Raw genomic sequence first — 18,367 nt, forward strand, 5'->3', positions numbered from 1 at the left:
CATCATTATAGCATTCATAATAACCGGATGTGTTGTTCTTACTCCCCCATTCCCTTCCTCAGGCTCCCCGCCCCTCCCTTTCCTTCTTCTTGTGTTACCAAGTGACACACAACTCTATTACTTTCTTCTTAACTGAAAAGCACAGCATGCTGCATGAAGCCCCACGTCATCCTTGCTCAGGGGCCATGCTGGCCTTCTCTGTATCATTCCAAGTGTAGTATCTGGACTGTGGACGTCAGCAGTGTCAGGTGGGGATGTGCTCCAGTCTGCGGACTGACTTCACTTGGGAAGCTCCATCATCAGGTAGCCTGTCCAGACAGCTCATCACTAACGAAACAAGTATACTTTAAAGATGGTCATAATCCTGTATCTTTTGTTTATGGCCATCTTGGAGGCTGAACCCAGGGACCAGCACATGATAGACAAGTGCTCTACCAGTGACATATATCTCTAGTACTTTCATTTTTATTTTATTTTTTTTCATTTTCAACTTCAGTTAAACTTTACAGAGCACTTAAGTAATATTTCATTTTTTATTAATACACACACACACATCTCCTTATGTTTACAGAATTTTATTTTCAAGTAGTGTCTTAATTAGGGTTTCTATTGCTGTGAATAGATACCATGACCATGGCGACTCTTATTAAAGAAAGCATTTGTTTCACGTTTAGTCCATTATCATCATGGTGGACAGCATCCAGGCAGACATGGTGCTGGAGAAGGAGCAGACAGCTCTACATCTTGATCCACAGGTGGCTGAAGAAGACTGTCCCACTAGGCCTAGCTTGAGCATATGAGACCTCAAAGTCTGCCTCCACGGTGACACACTTCCTCCAACAAGGCCACATTTCCTAATAGTGCCACTCCCTATGAGTCAGCATCCAATGCCGTGAGTCTATGGGGGCCATTCCTGTTCAAGCCACCACAAGTAGTATTAAATGTCTTCATCAGTAACAAGACAGAATAGAGCTTCCCAAAATGCATTTCCTCACAGAAATACTAATTTAAACTATGCACATGGGAAAATATTCCCATAAGAACCAAAGAAAGTAGATGAGAGATATATGAGCAAAGCACAGACCAAAAAGCACTGGGAAGGATAGGAGTCACAAGTTTATACCTTTCTCCCTCCCCAGACCCAGAGAGCACAGTTGGGAGAAATTCCTTCCACTAGGAAAGGGTAACAATGTCAGCAGAGAAAGTTCTTTGCATGGGGACACTGGGCCTGTCCCAGTAAATGCTTGTCTGGTCCCCACATCCTGAGCCTCCAAGCCTAACTGATTACCAGGCTGATTCTACTGGACCCACAGGCTCCAAACTCTGAGTCTACTCCAGGGCCAGACCAGCCTCTGGAGACTCAGTCTCCAAGCTCAGGCTGGCAGATTATGCCTAGGTTTTCTATGTCCCTAGCACAGCACCAGGTTGAACTCCATGGCCTCTGTCTTCAGAACTAGATTAACCCATGCATTAGCCAGGTCCAGCCTCAAGCTGTGATGAACTCTGCACTGTTGAACACTTCTTTCCGAGTCTCTGCTAAGGAAAATAAAAGGAAATAGTTCCAAATATTTTCTCTAGTTCATTGCTTTGGTTTGAATGTATTCCCCAAAGTTTATGTGTCTAAAATTCAGCTCCAAGGACTGGAGAGGTGGCTCAGTGGTTAAGAGCACTGGCAGTTCTACAGAAAATCCAGGTTTGGTTCCCAGCAGCCACATGGTGGCATACAAACATCTGTAACTCCAGTGTCTGGGAATCCACTACCTTCTTCTGGCCTCTGTGGGTACCAGGCATGTGTACGGTGTGCGAACAGATATTCAGGCAAAATATGCAAACACATAAAAATAAAACTAAGTAAATTTTCAAAAAATATTTAGTTTCCAATCAACACTGTTAAAAGGTAGGACGTTGAAGGGGAAACAAAGCCTTCTAATGGATGGAGTATAGGAGTGAATTCCTTATGAAAGAATAGTTTGGCCTCATCTCATTCTCTTTCTCTCTCCCCCCTTCCCTCAAGCACACACAAATGTGATAAAAGAATTCTTGCTGGATGCTACTCCTTCTTGGATTTCTGGGCCTCTGGAACACAATACATTTCTGTTCACTATGCGTTACAAAGTTTCAGATATTCTGTGGCACAGAACAGACTAGAATATCTATTATCTCTGAATTGTCCTGCCTGTCCCGCTGCTAGCTTTGACAGGTGGGAGAGGCAGTGCTTTGCTTCTTTGAGACAGCAGTGTTCCTACTGCCAACTGATAAGAATATTCCTGCTTATCTAAAATTCATGCTGAATTTTCACCCACAAGGCAACAATTTTAAGTTTTAAGAATAGGGAGTAATTAGGATATGAGTTCTCCTGGGTACAATGTGTCCTTAAAAAAGGTTTGGGTAAATGAGTTTGAGTTAGCTTACCCCACCTCACTCCCACCCCATGACTTTTCATCCCTCCACCAAGTGAAAATACAGAAAGAAGGAGCCAGTTGTGAATCAAAAGAAGAGGTCCCTCAGTATGATATCTGCTGGTCACTTGAGATTGAGCTTTCCAACATCTGGAACTACCAGAAATGGGTTTATAATATTTTTTTTGTTTTTTTACTTTTTAATTTTTTTAAAGGTTTACTTATTTTATATATGTGAGTATACTGTCACTGTCTTCAGACACACCAAAAGAAGGCATTAGATCCCATTACAGATGGTTGTGAGCCACCATGTGGTTGCTGGGAATTGAACTCAGGACTTCTGGAAGAGCAGTCAGTGCTCTTAACCACTGAGCCATCTCTCCAGTCCCAGGTTTATATTTTTAATGTATTCAGTCCTAGATATTTTGTTATAGCACCTAAATAGGCTGATAGCAACAAACTGCTATTTTTCTCTGCCTCAAAGAAATGATTTCTGATTGCCTTCATTTTCCTTTATCTTGTATGAATAAAAAGTCTAAGGCAAACACCACATTACCTGGGTGTGGCAGCCCATGCCTTTGATCCTAGCACTCCACTCAGGAGGCAGAGGCAGACAAGGCCAGCCTGGTCTACATAGCAAGTTCTAGGATAACCAGGCTACATAGAAAGGCCCTGTCTCAAACAACAACAAAAAAACCCACCCCACAGTCACCATAGACACTATCACCATCAACAACAACTACAAAAAAGTATGTTCACAGTCTGTTAGAGAAGTGTTTTTGATAAGGAGGATTTTTCTTACATGAGTATTTCATTACCTATTACTTTATTATTTTCCTTGAAGATAATTGGAGTAGAGAAGATGGCTTTTGTTGTATGTTTTAATTTTCATGATGTCAGAGACTGGATCCAGGGCTCAAGTGTGATAGATAAGAACTCCATCCCTGGGTTATTCCCTTTGCTCAAAGATGACTTTTAAACAGGTCCTTGTATATCTGAGTGCAAGATTATAGCCATTTTTGCTTTATTTGTTTTCTGAATACAGGTTCTCACTATGTTGCCTGGAATGATTTCAAAACCCTGGGCTCCAGTGATCCACCCAATCTCTTGATTCCAAATTTTGATGAAGTTCATTCTTAGTTTTTTTTTAAAAGATTTATTTATTTTATTTTATGTATATGAGTACACTGTAGCTGTACAGATGGCTGTGAGCCTTGTTGGGAATTGAATTTTTTTAGGACCTGGGCTTGCTCCAGCTCAAAGATTTATTTATTATTATACATAAGTACACTGTTGCTGTCTCAGACACACCAGAAGAGGGAGCTAGATCTCATTATGAGTGGTTGTGAGCCACCATGTGGTTGCTGGGATTTGAACTCAGGACCTTCGGAAGAACAGTCAGTGCTCTTACCCACCGAGCCATCACGCCAGCCCCCCCCCTTTTTTTTTTTGGAAACTCTCTTTCATTCATTTATTTATTTATGTATTTATTTATTTATTTATTTATTTATTGGTTTTTTTCGAGACAGGGTTTCTCTGTATAGCTCTGGCTGTCCTGGAGCTCACTTTGTAGACCAGGCTGGCCTCGAACTCAGAAATCTGCCTGCCTCTGCCTCCCAAGTGCTGGGATTAAAGGCGTGTGCCACCAACGCCTGGCCATTCTTAGTTTTTTTTTTTAACCTACTTTTAATAAGGGTTCTCAACTTCTTCAAACCTCCTTCTACCCCACCGTCCAAAGGTAGGGGAGAAAAGATAGTAAATAGGACAAGGGGATGTGGACCTGTTTAAAAGTAGTTCCTTGGGGTGATTCCAATCTCTGTCGTCAAGATACCAGCAGTCCAGGTCAGTAGTGTCAAGATAGTCAACACAAATCAACAGCAGTGGTATGATCCAGCAGAAACAGCCAGGCGTCTGCTGAATTAGCACTAGTTAGCTCGAGTAACCAGGACCGGCCAGGATGACAGCAGTTCTCTGGCATGCCTCTTTCAATGAAGCAATCAGGTAAGACGATGACTCAAGACCAAGGAAGCTTTGCAAAGCTAGCTATACAAGAACACCATGACTGCCCCTTGTGTCCTACTAATACTCTCTCCAAACATCATGAGTCCTCCCACAGGTCTTGCCTCAGCAAAATACCAATGTGAGGGTATCACCTGACCTATCCAGAAATTTCCACTTCAATACTCCTTGTACGGCTCAAGATATAGATGGTTCAAATTCTAGATTTTCCAAAACCACAAAATAACAGAATCATACACCTACAGAAATATAAGTATTTCTTGGCTCCCTTACCCACCCTGTGTGTTGCATACACAATAGTATGCTGGTGTGCATATCTGCACACTTGCATGCAGAGACCAGAGCAGGCTATCAAGTGTCTTCCTCTAACACTCTACACTATTGTCTTCAGACAAGGCCTTTTGCTAAATCAGAAGCTCACCCTTCTGAGTAGACTGAATGACCAGGGAACTCTTGAAATCTACCTGTGTCTGCTCCTAGAGCTGGGGCCACAGCCATGCACAGTCATGCTTGACCTTTTGCATGGTGCTGGGGATTCAAACACAGGTCCTCTTAATTGCAGAGCGAGCTCTCTTACTTTCTGAGCCATCTCCCAGCCCAGTATTCTGGTAATTTCAAACAGCATGATATACCTGAGAGGTGAAGCACTAGTAGCATTGTGACTCACTCTTTTGTGGGTAATGGGGGGTCAAGAAGGGAAATGTTTAAATAAGGAAATGGCAAAGATATATAAAGAGACAAAGACATGCCCTGTTGGAATTGTGAGGGTTGTACAAACTGTTAAGCTCTCTTTCCTTTGTTCAAAGGTCAGCACTGACAAGGCACATGGGTAGCTGATTAATGCAGAGGTGGGAGTAAGGTAGGGAAGATGGCAGAGAAAGCCTGAGACATCTGTTGTTTTCTCTTATGCTCCTGGTTTGCACTAAAGAATGGCATGACCCCATTTTTGTGATGTGGCTGGATTCAGCTTCTCCTTCTCCAGAGATGATTGGCAGTGGATCTGGACTTCATCTGGCAAGCAACTTTGAAGCTCAGGATTTCTGTTGTATGGAGGGGAATGCTCCTCCTAATCTAGCTAGATGGGAGGTCAAGAAAGCAAAGCTACTTGGAGCCATGTGTGACACACAGAGGGTGGGGGTGGGGTGGGGGAGTCAATGGTCACAAGACAGCTTGAGGATAAAAGGAACAGGGCAGAGCTGAAGCTAGAAGTCAAAAGAAATCAGAACCCAGATTCATCCAGGCTTGTACACAGCTAAGCATGTGTGTATGGGGGGGCGTTCTCCTGAAGCTTTGATGATGCAGGCTAATCACTTCTCTCTTTTCTTGTGGAGTCAGTTTGAGCGAATCTGGTTTTCGGTGGCTTGTAGCAGAAAGTCCCAAATGATTTTTCAGTGGCAACAATAATCAGTTAGGAATGTGTCTGGGGGGGTGGAAGTGGAAGTAGGAAGGAAGAGGTTCACTGAGTAAGGTCATTAGAGATAAATCTCAAATATAGGAGAGGCTGTTCCTGTCCAAACACCTCCCAAAGTGTATGTGCTGGAACTCTGACCCCAGTGTGGCCATGTTTGAGAGGTCATAAAGGTGAAAACCTCATCCATGGATTAAGCAGATTCTGTGGGAACAGCTTAGTTCCGGCAGGAGTGGCTTTGATTTAAAAGTGCCATCTCTAGCTACATTTCTGTATCTTTCCCTGTTAACTCTCTATTGCCGTCTTACCTTCTGACCTCTGATACCCTCTGCTATGCTCTAAAGGATGGCTTTACCAGATGCCAAGGGGATGCCTGTGCCACACTCCTGAATTTCTCAGCCTCCAGAACCATGAGTCAAATAAATCTGTATTTTTTATATATTATCCGGCCTCAGGTGTCTTTTCATAGCCAAAGAAAAGGTAAAGGTATTAAACCATGGTAACTTTCATATAACCTACCAGCCCTTCCTAAGTTCACTAGTAAAATGTATACAGCTGGTAGTGTGAACTCCACAGGGCTGAAATCTGGATTACTTAAGTCGCTATCACATATCTGTGCATCCTTGGGCAAGCTATCTGTCTATTGTCTAAGCTCAGGCTCTTTCTCTATGAAATGGCAGTAGGCTAGATCTGCCACTTGAGCTGTAATAAGAGTTAATTAATTAACACACTGAACGTCGGGCATATGGTTCAATTATTATTACTGTTTTTCAACATGTTTGCAAGTTTGTTAGACACATTTTGGGGAGGGAAACATTAAACAACCCATGCCACCAGCTTTCTTATCTATCACTCTCTTCTTTCTTTCTATCCTGGGAGGAGTGACCTTTAATGAAAGACACAATCCTCCTACAGTCCAAGGCTTTCCTTTCCTGCTTTCTTCTTTAGCAGACTTGGTGCCAGATTCTTGATCCAAGTCTTCAAAATTCTGTCTGTCAGTCACTCCTTGTGTCTTCATTGTTGCCTTTTTACTGACACTTCCTCCCATTTTATTAAAGGTCTCCATATTGGAATCCTGTCGTAGCTCTGGATTTGTAGGTCTTGCACTGGACCTGCCAGTTTTCTATCATTATTACAAAATGCCCGGGGTAATTAACTTATAAAGAGAAAAGGTTCATTTGACTCATCGTCCCGAAAGGCTGCAGACAAAATCAGGGAGCTCTGTAATGTTGGGCCTCTGGTAGGTGAACATGACAGAGGAAACCATTCAGCTCAAGACCTAAGGAACAGAGAGCATGGGGAAGGCAGTGGATCCCCTGGTCTTCTGAAAGCAAATGTCCCAAGTCACCTAAAGACCTCCAGCAAGGTCACACCTCTCGGAGTTTTTGCTACTTCCCAGTTTTAAACTTTTAACAGTTTTTGTTACTTCCCAGTTTCTCTGGAGAACAGTCACCCAAAATAGCTTGTGCCTACCGATTCAATCAACTGTGGATCAAAATACTCTGAAACAAACAACCAACAAACAAACAAAGAAACAAATAAACAAAGAAGCCTAAACCCCAAACCAAAATAAAAGAAAAAAAAATAACAACAAAACACTATAGTCAGATGTTCTGACCCTTTCTTGTCATTATTTCTTGAATAGTCTGGTGTAACAACTACTTTCAGTTCTCATTGTATTTGGTGTTATCATTAAGCTAGAGATGTTCTTAAGTGAGGAGAGGAGGTACATCCATTATCTGCAAATGCTACCTGTAACCTCTTGTTTTTCCTCCTGGCCCCATGCTCCAGAAATAATGACTCTGTAACTTAAATATATTTACAGATGCCTAGGCCAAAGTTTTACATGTTCTTCAACTGATTCATAACTTAATATCTGGTTTATTGCCACATGACTGGCCACCTCACCTCTGCTTTCATGCCTCTGTCACCATCTGCATTCCTGGATCAAATCCCCGATGCCTCACTAGTTCCCAGAATTCTCTGTCTGCTGGATGTCCCACTTTCTAATCCTGCCTCAGCTCATTGGCCAAAGGTTTGTTTTTTAATTGACATGTGAATGTTTTTACACAATGCACAAGAGATTATCTCTACAACTACCTCGTTTTATGGAAGGAGCTTCCAAGTCTGAGGATTGTGGCATCGATGGAGGGATCCTTGTCTCACCATCAGTAGTTCTCAAAGTGGGATCTGAAGAACTACCCTATCTTAAACAAATGGGTGCCCTTGGCTTACTCAGATCTAGACTAGCACAGATGCACTTGAACCACAAATGTCTTCAGGCAACTCTGTGGTGTGGGTGTAGTATGAAGTCAACTGTTCTGGCTACATATTTCAAATCATTAATAGCACCAATCACCATCTCACCAATACACTATGGATTTGCAGAGTAAAGAAACTCTTCAACAGGCTCCTTAAGTCCTGTTATCAATGTACCCTGTGGTGCCTGTTCTTTTTCTCCTCGGTGTAGAGGATGTGCAATCTCTCCATTTGATCCTAATGATGTGGTCTAAGTTCATTTCTCCTCTTGTCCCACCTTCTTTTTTATATATATATATATCTTGCAATCTCTTTTCTACCAGAGTTAACTCTCTTTGTTTCAGCTGTTAACTATCTTGAACTGTTTGAGTCCAAATCTTTTTTTTTTTTTTTTGGTTTTTCAAGACAGGGTTTCTCTGTGTATCCCTGGCTGTCCTGGAACTCACTCTGTAGACCAGGTTGGCCTCGAACTCAGAAATCCGCCTGCCTCTGCCTCCCAAGTGCTGGGATGGTTGTGAGCCACCATGTGGTTGCTGGGATTTGAACTCAGGACCTTCGGAAGAGCAGTCAGTGCTCTTAACCACTGAGCCATCTCTCCAGCCCCCTTGTCCCACCTTTTTAAGGGCTTTCTGGGCCCTTTATCCCATCTCATCTTCAGCCTCTTCCTCCCTGTCGATCAGCATTTAAACACAAACTTCTCTTCAAAAGACAAGCCTCCCTTAGTGTCAGGAACTTAGTGCGTCACTGGGCTGAACTCTTCTTGTGCTCACCTTCCTGACGGTGTCCACACTCACTCCCCACAAACTCACACTTGCATTGAACCTCTGCCCGGGCTGCTCCTCTCCATCAGCTACAAACAACTGGGGTTAGATTCCAGGGTCCTCCATCCCAGGAGTCTTCCACTGCTATCACTTTATTCTCAGTTCCCTCTGACACTACTGCTCCATCCTTCTTTTCTATTTTGATTTGCTTCTGTTCTAGAAAGGGTCTCACCTTACAGGCTTGGCTGATCTGGAATTCTCCATTTAGACCAGGACAGACTCAAACTCAGAGATCCACCTGCTTCTGCCTCTGAGTGTTGGGATTAAAGACAACAGGCCTCCACTCCTTCTTAACACTTTTCTTAGTTCCCTTCATACTTAGGTCTTGAATGGAGAGCTCCTCAAAGACGTATCTCAGGCCTCATTTTATGTCTCCTTATCCTACTGCACCCAGATGTTATCCACACAAACTCCTGCAGCTAGAAGCCTTGAACAGAAAAGCCCTGCGTATACATTCCTAGGCCACTCTTACTCTGGTCTACAACCTATACCGTCAACCCTCGAGAGGACATTTCTACATGGATGCCTGACAAGTACAAGTACCTACCTCATAACCGACACCATCCAAATTAACTTGCTAGCCTCGATTTAACCTCTTTCCAAGGTGTATGACATCATCTGAGATCACATGACCAAATACTCAAGGGCCATCCTTGACCCTTCCTTTCTGTCCCTTCTCCCTTGAACTTCCATTGTTAACAGCTTGACATATTTCCTGCCTGGCCTGCAGCCACAGCTACTTACCTGACTTTGCTCTGTTTCTGCTCCTTTTCAATCCATAGTGTCTCACACCATGGAGGAAAAAAAATTACAATTACATTAGAGTTAGATTGCAAATTATGTTCCTGGCTTCCAGACCATCAAGGTGTAAAAAAAAAAAAAAAAAAAAAAAAAAAAAAAAAAAAAAAAAAAAAAAAAAAAAAAAAAAAAAGTCAAAGGGAAGTAATCCTCATATCTCTTGATATTTGTTCTAGTACTAATACTAGGCTCAAAATTAAACTTCTCAGGAGATTTATGTAGGAAGTGACTATGACGTAAGAGTCAACGACCTCTACACTACGCCTATGGCATAGTCTATCATTTTTTAAACCACTACTTAAAGCAATAAAAGTGTGTACATACACATGCTTGTGTTTGTATGTGTTAATCTCATGGCTAACATTGAGTTTCAAATAATATTAAGTAAAACCCTCATGAAAATTTACTGGAGGTAAATTTACTTGTTTCTCAAACTAGCCCAAACCAGGGTCAAAATAAGCACTTCTCAGAGCCCCCTTCTTAGCTGTCCCCAGAACATGATTTCAAGACTTCTTACCTTGTTTTTTCTATTTTAGCTTACTACCACTACTGTACAGTACACCCTAAATACTGACAGGACTCCCGGGTGCTGACAGAGTGCTCTCAGCTCACATGGAATCTGTCATTTGCCAGCCTCACCAGCTGTGGCTCCCTACCCACTGCCCCATGCCGCCCTCCCCCACTGCCCGGACGGCACTGCTATTGCTCACTTGGGTCAAAGGTAGTCATGATGCTCGCTCACTGAGTGCCAACAATGCCAGAGAGCAGGGTGTGGACCAGCCTCGATTTGTCCACCACGGCAGGAAGTAGGGCAGCCAGATGTCAACCTTCCATTACCTTGAAGGCACTCCAGCGTGCTAAGAATGCCAATGAGGCTGAACCTGCTCAAATACCAGGATCTGTTTCTACTGAAGCTGTACTGTATTTTCCTGAGAGCCACGCTCCCCAGCTGTTGGAGTTACAATGCACTACTCAGGTTCCAATTTAGTATTTCCTGATGCTCCTGAAGGTCTCAGTTTGTCTTGTGTTATATTTTGGATCTAAGTGTTTACCCAAAAGCTCATGTACTGAAGGTTCAGTCTCAAATGATGGGTCTCTTGGGGGGGTGGGGGGTGGGGGTGACTCTATCACAAAGGTTGCAACCTACTACCTTGACTCGCTCTTTGAGAGGTAAGTCCTAGTTGAAAGGAAGTGAGTCTGAGTTAGGATAGAAGGGCAAGGAAACTTATTGGGACACAAAAAGAAAAAGAGCTCCTCACCCTCAACAACCAAACGAGCAAGGATTCCTTTACTTAAGGCCATTCTCCCATCGTGGCTGTAAACCTCCTACAATCTGAGACTCTTACTAGAAACTCAGTGGCTCCTGGTTTGACCTGAAGTCATCCTGTAGCTGCACCAAAATTAGAAAGGAGGGGAGGGAGGGTTGTAGTAACCCTTTCACATGTGCTTTTTTTTTTTTTCCCCTTTTTTCCAGACATGGCTTCTCTGTGCAGCCTTGGCTATCCTGGAACTTGCTCTGTAGAGCAGGCTAGCTTTGAACTCACAAAGATCTGCCTGCCTCTGACTTCCGAATGCTGGGACTAAAGGCCTGCACCAACACTCAGGACCAATATGTATCTTGTGAGCCACTAAAATAATATATATGGCAATTGCTAAGACATTTTGCTGTGAATCTCTTATGGGAAGCCCAGACCCACCGGCGGATGTCTTATTCTCTCACTAAGCATCTCTCTGTCATAACTCTTGCCTAAAATCTGTTTAAAAATGGCTTCTAATAAGCTGAGACTATTCAGTAAGAAGCCCATAGCCATGTATGCTCTAAGGTGTGTTTTGTTCTTTCTTTTTGTTGCCTTTCATTCCATTCCAAACAGACTTCAAGTCTATTTCTTACTGGTTTGCTTTGAAATTCACTTCTGAGTTGAAGCCCACAATACTGCCCTGCAGTTAAAAGATTAGGAGAATGCCTCAGGATATTGACAACACTACTGCCACTCCTCCCCGACCTCCCCTGACACTCTTGGGTGGCTTTATTTCAGGGCAACCGGCTTCCCTCTCAAGTCTTTGGTTCTAATGCTTTGCGCATGCCCGGAGAGTGCTCTACCGCTGAACTACATCCCTAGCTCAATTTTCTTAAACAAAATAGGGGAAGGTAACTTCACAAATAGTAAGTACTTAGCTGATAGGTGTTTCAGGTCTTGACTTTAGTAATCTTGCTTTGAGAACTTCAAGGAATTCTTCCACATTCAAACTACTCCCCTCTGCCCCCCAGTTCCAACACTGCCTCCCCTTACCCTCTCCTTACCCTACTCACCCCAAGCAAACCCTCAAGGGAAAAAAAGACGAAATTCCTTAATTAACTGAAGCTTCTTGGCAGCCTTAGGCTAAAGACTGGAGGGGTGGGGAGTGGAACGTGGGAAGCACGGGGGGGCGGGACCTTGAACGTGGAGGGGTGGGGTGGGGGGAATAGGGGCGACGGAACTGCTCTCCCTGGGGACCTCGGACGCGCAAAGCATTGTGGGAGTTGTAGTTTTATGGTTCTGAGTTTGCAGATCGGACAAAGTCTCCGGACTCACTTTCCCGTGCTCCTGTGCGCAGACTTAATTGGGGCAGGTCCTTGGGTAGGGCAAGAATTGCATGGGGAGCTTAGTTATAAAAATGTAGACGCGAATCCCGTGTGTCCCGTGGAACTTCTGCTTTTGCGGCCTGCCCTTTACCGGGTTTGAAGTGCAAGTTTCAGGTCCAAGTAGCTGCCCTGACTGAGCCTGCCGCAGGAGCGGCCGGCGTCGGCTGAGCTTAAACTACGAGATAGTCTTTCTGCTCCCATCCCTTTTTCTCCACCAGGCTCACGCCCCTCGGGCCTGACTGTCGCCAGGTCGCCCCGCTAGAGTCGCTTGCTCTGAGAGCTTGGATGCACTTGCCCTCCAGCTCCCGCGAACTTCTGAGTAGCTGCTGAGCCCGGTTGCCTGCGGAGCCCTCAGCTTCCACAGCCTCCAGTATGCGCGTGTGGGCCCCCGTGGGCGTCCTGACCTCGTTGGCTTACTGCTTCCACCAGCGGCGGGTGGCCCTGGCCGAGCAGCGGGCGCCTGATGACCAGCGTCCGGTGGACCGTAACCTACTGGAGCTGAAAATGGTGCAGGTGGTGTTTCGACACGGGGCACGGACTCCGCTCAAGCCGCTCCCGCTGGAGGAGCAGGTGAGAGGCGGCCCACGTTGGGGTTCGTGGGAACACACCTTAGCGCCTCCCGCCCTGGCGCAGAGGGGCTCGGTCTGCGTCCAGACCAGAGGGAAACAGCAGTAGACTGGCCCTCAGGCTGTGGTCTGGAGCCATCACCCCATCCTCATCCCCACACCGCCGGTGTATAAGCCTTCCTTACTAGGGCAGCCCCCAACCTTTCAGTTTCGAAGTGTAGTGTAACTTTTCAAAAGATGCATAGGAATGACCCGTGGGGGGTGGGGGGTGGGGAGCGGTGGTTCTTATTTAAATGCATATCCTGATTCCTTGGATGTGGACTTAGGTCAGGTTTAGCAGTTCTGTGGCTGAACTTGAGTTCAAGGATGCCATGGACCTTGTAAGTGCCTGTTTCACTGGTTGTTAGTGGCAGAGACCTTTGTACCAGGAGCTGCTACAGTGCAGAGCAAGCTGGCACCTTTGGGACCAGATCTTAATACAAAAAATTTTTTTTTCATGGGCTTGCCAGAGACCATTTGAGATCTCGTGAAGTCTTATTGCTGACAAAGACTGTATCTCGGGGTTCTTTTACATTTTAGGTTTAGGAGTCTGGAAAGGATTTGTGGTAAGAAAGGGAAAAAGTTAATTGGCTAGTCTTGTGTCTATAAGTTAGGATAATTATGATTAAAGCACAAGTAATTAGCTTTTTGTTTTAAAGATGATTGCCTAACAGGTGAAAAAGAATAGGACACCAGAAGTCCCAAAGCCCCAAGATTTGCGTTTACTCGTGGAGTGTGTATTTGGTCAGTTGGATTTACTCTTCATGGTCACTTCTGCTTTCCTGAAGTGCTGTGAGTTATAGCTTCAACCCAAGATCTGGACTTTAAAGGGGCCACACATGAAAAAGTCAAGCCCCCAGAGCACCTCTCACGTAAATAAATATATTTTAGCAGGCATTTACCTACCAGGCTATACCACTTTCTGTCTGGTACTGCAGCTCTCTTTGCTTCTTTGATCCTCACCTACTCCATGCCTTTAACATTAGATCTCTCAAAGTTGTTTTATTATTTTATCTGCACATGCCCGTCGCTTTGCACCCCTTATTCTTCTCTATCTAGTCTTATCAAAGAGTGTTAGATATGTTTATGTTTCAGATAAGGTTGCTGGTAGTAGCAGAGAATAAAAGTATGTCTGAATCTAGACCCAGTGTATATTAGACAGTGCGGATACCTATCACTGTCAGCTCGTCCTGGTGGATTCCAGTATAGAACTGGCTTCATGGATGTGCTTTGACAAGATATCACCAATTCTCTGTTGAGGGAACTGAGAAAAACAACCCCACTCAGTTCATCACTGGAGAGATATTCATTACTTCAGCCTCTTTGAACTGGAAAAAAAAAGGTTTAAATCCTTTCAGGGATTGTGTGGGTAGGTGGGTGGGTGTGGGTGGGTGTGTAGGCCGGAGAAGCTAGAAGAGGCCCTTGGATCTCCTGGAACTCGAGTTACAGATGATTATGCAGCACATGAGAGTCTGTGGCCCTTCCCAGGAAGCATGCACTGTTGGCCGTGTGCAGCTTTTACTAGCTCTACATCTACATCCCCTTTGTCCCTGCACTTGCTTCTTACTGTCTTTCCTCCTTACTTTGAATCGGTCACTTTAAATTTTATTCTCCACGTTGCTATCATCTAATTTTTCTTTTAAGATATATTATTTTTTTCTTTTAGTTGATGTGTTTATGTGTGTGTTTGCCTTCGTGTATGTCTGTGCACCACAAGAGTGCCTGGTGACCTTGGAGGCCAGAGAATCAGTAGATCCCCTAAAACTGGAGTTATAGGAGATTGTAAGCCTCTGTGTAGGTGCTGGGAATTGAGTCCTTGTCTTCTGGAAAATTGGTAAATGCTCTTACCCACTGAGCATCTCCCCAGCCCCCTGGTTTTCTCCTTAAAGATGATGTGTATGTATTTATGTGAATACATGAGGTAAAATTATCAAGTTAGTCTCCCCTAACCCCATCCTCTGAAACAGGTGTTTGCTTGTCTGCGTCCCTGTGATTGCATCAAAGGAGTGCATCCAATGTCATTCCTTTTGAGACTTCCTGATGAGGAGTTGCGTCCGGCTTTGAGCTGTGGCAGCTGTGTCTGGTGTCTTGGAGGACACAAGTACTTCTGCTGTGCCTGTGCTATCATTTAAGTTCGTGGCTTGCTTCCTCTAAGCTGAAAACCCAGGAAAGGCCAGATCTGGTTATCTGACAGTTGGTGTCTTCCATAGGATCTGGGAGATCTTCGAGCTGAAAACCAGGAGATGGCTTAGTTTCTATTCCGTGGAAGCTGTGTATTAAACAGGACCGATGAGTAAAGGAACTTGCCTGGTACAGTTTGATTAAGGTTTTTAAAGAGCCAGTGAACCTGCTGAGTAAGCCCAGGGCCATGACCACAGTTCCTTGAGTTAGTTATAGGCCATGAATGAGAGTTTCCTTCAGGGACCAGGACAGTAGGGAGTCAGAGGTTTGTTTTAGAATGTATAGTTGTGTTCACACTGAAAGAATTAATAGGTTGGGAAGAGGAGCTGGTTATGGACTAGAATGGGAGTTCTTAACCTGGGAGTCGTGACCCCTTTGGGGGTTGAATGACCCTTCCTCAGTAGTCACCTAAGGCCATCAGAAAATACATTATTATTCATAACAGTAAAACTACAATTATGACATAGCAGTGAAAATAATTTTCTGGTTGGGGGTCACCACATATTAAAGGTTCACAGCAGTAGGAAGCTTGAGAGCCACTGGATTAGAACATCACATCTGACTCCGAAGGAGTTAAGAGTCTCATGGGTCAGTTGAGATGTGAGACCTGTGATGCTTTGAAAATCCTCCAGTTGAGGCAGGAGCTAGATTAGGAGGACTGAAGAAGACAAAAGGGACAAAGATGACTGCAGATTACAGCCACTTGTTTCAGAAACTAGAGAAAAGAACAGGAAGTAGGTGATAGTAACATGAGGTGTCACGCCGAGTCCTAGGTGTGGATTTGAGGCATGGAAACTACACATCGATGTCTTAGAAACTTAATGTGGCAGTCACTGAGGTCAGGTTTAATTCATTCATTCACTTGCCCACTCATTCATTCATCCACCCCCTCACTGAGTAACTGCATGCCAAGCAGCCTGGCATCTTCTTCCCGATAGTCAAGTGGGACAAGAGTGCTGTAACTAAGTCTTAGGGTGAATAAGGACACCAGGAATAATAAATCATGGTCCTATCTTCCTTCAGTTGGAGGGAGAGTTCAGGTTGCCTTCCTTTCCAAGGAGAGATTGCAGGCCTGGTGTCAAGTGCTTCCGGTCACATATCCCAGGGGCCACAGGGTGTTGCCACTGTGAACTTCAAGAACTTTTATTCAACTAAATGTCATTTTTTATGGTCACAACAGGTGGAGTGGAACCCCAAGCTTTTAGAGACCCCACCTCAAACTCAGTTTGATTACACTGTCACCAATCTAACCCGGGGCCCAAGACCTCATTCTCATTATGACTCTGAGTACCACAAGACCATCTTGAGGGTAAGTGGCCCTAGGAAGCCCATGGCAGAGCTTCAGGGATCCTTCTCTGGGCTGAGTTGAGCCGCCGAGTGTCCAATCTTCTCTTTGTCTGTGTCCCACTCTAGGGTGGTGTGTTTGCTGGGCAGCTGACCAATGTGGGCATGCAGCAGATGTTTGCCCTGGGAAAGAAACTGAGGAAGAATTACGTGGAAGATACCGCCTTCCTTTCACCAGTCTACAACCCACAAGAGGTCTTGTGAGTCATAGGCAAGGGGATACTTAGTCATTTAAGGTCTTGTGTATGAGTAACCTGTCCTGACCCCTACTCTAATCCAGGGTGGTTCGGGGGGCACCACCAGATCGCCACTGAGCAATCACCCTGGTCCTAATCTTCTATGAACAGGTAGTCACTGAAGGCCACAGCCATTGCCTTTCAGGTCCTTGGGGACAGCTAGTCTATAGAGAGGAGAGGAGGCGTTCTTCCCCGTGGGGCCCTGTGTGTGGTTTTGAGAGGTATATGGCTGCTCTGTTCCCAGCTGTTCTCCGTTCCTGTGTGAGCATCTCTGACTCTGCATGTTCATTTCTCTCCAGTATTCGTTCCACCAACATGTTACGGAATCTGGAATCTACTCGGTGTTTGCTGGCTGGGCTTTTCCAACGACAGAAAGGTTTGTGTTGTGGTCTGAAAGTTAGCCCCTGTGCCAGAGGAGCTCACTTCCCCCGACTTCCTCTTCCTCGATGCCTGTTCTCCTGATCCCTCCTGCACTTATAGCTTGTAGTTGCTCCAGGTGCCGGGGTCCTTCAGCATCACCATCCCCCCATTACCACCATCCAGCCTTCCGTTGCCCTTGCCAACCTGACCTCCACAGTGAGCAGGAATTAGATGTCCCTCCACTTCCTAACTCCTTGGGCTTCTAAACGAGCTGTAGAGGGTGACCTTCCCCAGTCTTATGAACAGTACTGAGGCACTACTGAAAACGTGGGTAAGGGGCACACCCATCAGAACCCAGGACTGTTGCCATTGCTCTGATCTTTGTGATAATCCCCAGCCCAGCCTACATGGTGTCAGCATGCTCTGCTCAGCCTGTCTTAGTTGAGAAAGTTGTCGAGTTTGAGTCTTAACATAATCAGGGAATGATTATAGTCATCAAAACTTTTCACCAGTGAGGAATGCATTTCTTATTTCCTGCCTGGATCCCATGTGAGGCCTATTCTGTTAGTTACTGGCACATCCCTGTGACCAAACATCTGACAGAAACAGCTCAAGGGAAGAAAGGTTTATTTTGGCTCGAGGTTTCAGAGAGACCGGAGGCTGCTGTGGAGAGGAAGCTGTGGCAGGAGCCGGGCAGCAGGAACCTGCTCAGCTCCTCTGTCCGCATCTGTGGCTACCCAAGTGGAAGTCGGTGAGTGTTCACATTGTGACAGGCTAGGCCGAGCCTGAGGCAGGAGTAGCCTCCTGAGGCCTGGCTCTGCTAATGTAACTGCCGGCCAGGCTCACCTTGTGAATGCTCTACATTTTCCTACACCCCTTCCTCCCCTCTAGGGAACGAGGGTTCAAAACAAGAGCCTGTGATTCAAGCCCTGACAATTCAAACCCACCAAACGAGGCCACATTTTTGATATTTGTAATTGGTTCAAATCTGCATTAATTCACTCTTCTGAATGTCAGATAATCGTGACCTGACTGGTATTCAGACATTAAGTGCTGCTGCATAGCAGGAAGTCTTGTTTAGCCTTTAAAAGTGTCTTAAATGGAAATAAAGTTTCTATCAAACTTCGAATGACAGTAGACTCTTCAGGGCTGAGGTGGTTGGCTGCCGCGGACCGGGGGTTTCTCGCGGGGGGGGGCCCCTTGTTCCACGGGACTAGGGATTCTGGCCAGGTGGACACGGGATAATGCTTTGACAAACAGACTACACACACGGGTGGTGTAAAATCTGAGTGTATTTCTTTAAATATTACATGA

At 45.0% G+C, this 18,367-nt stretch overlaps 1 protein-coding gene and 1 non-coding gene across 2 annotated transcripts in view; one reads left to right on the forward strand and one right to left on the reverse strand.

Annotated features, from left to right (window-relative positions):
- Window positions 1-135: 135 nt before the first annotated feature.
- On the reverse strand, window positions 136-238 carry LOC116094507. Its single transcript, XR_004120157.1, has one exon. It is a non-coding gene; the product is annotated as a U6 spliceosomal RNA (small nuclear RNA).
- A 12,064-nt stretch (window positions 239-12,302) lies between these two features.
- The window catches only part of Acp6 (acid phosphatase 6, lysophosphatidic), a 15,130-nt gene continuing 9,065 nt past the window's right edge, over window positions 12,303-18,367 (forward strand). The window contains exons 1-4 of the mRNA XM_031374921.1: window positions 12,303-12,897; window positions 16,294-16,422; window positions 16,527-16,657; window positions 16,993-17,069. Coding sequence (XP_031230781.1) covers window positions 12,700-12,897; window positions 16,294-16,422; window positions 16,527-16,657; window positions 16,993-17,069 — 535 coding nt within the window. The 5' untranslated portion in view covers window positions 12,303-12,699. The remainder of the gene's footprint in view (window positions 12,898-16,293; window positions 16,423-16,526; window positions 16,658-16,992; window positions 17,070-18,367) is intronic.

The sequence above is a fragment of the Mastomys coucha genome, unplaced genomic scaffold, assembly GCF_008632895.1.
Source record: "Mastomys coucha isolate ucsf_1 unplaced genomic scaffold, UCSF_Mcou_1 pScaffold16, whole genome shotgun sequence".
Taxonomy (NCBI): Eukaryota; Metazoa; Chordata; class Mammalia; order Rodentia; family Muridae; genus Mastomys; species Mastomys coucha.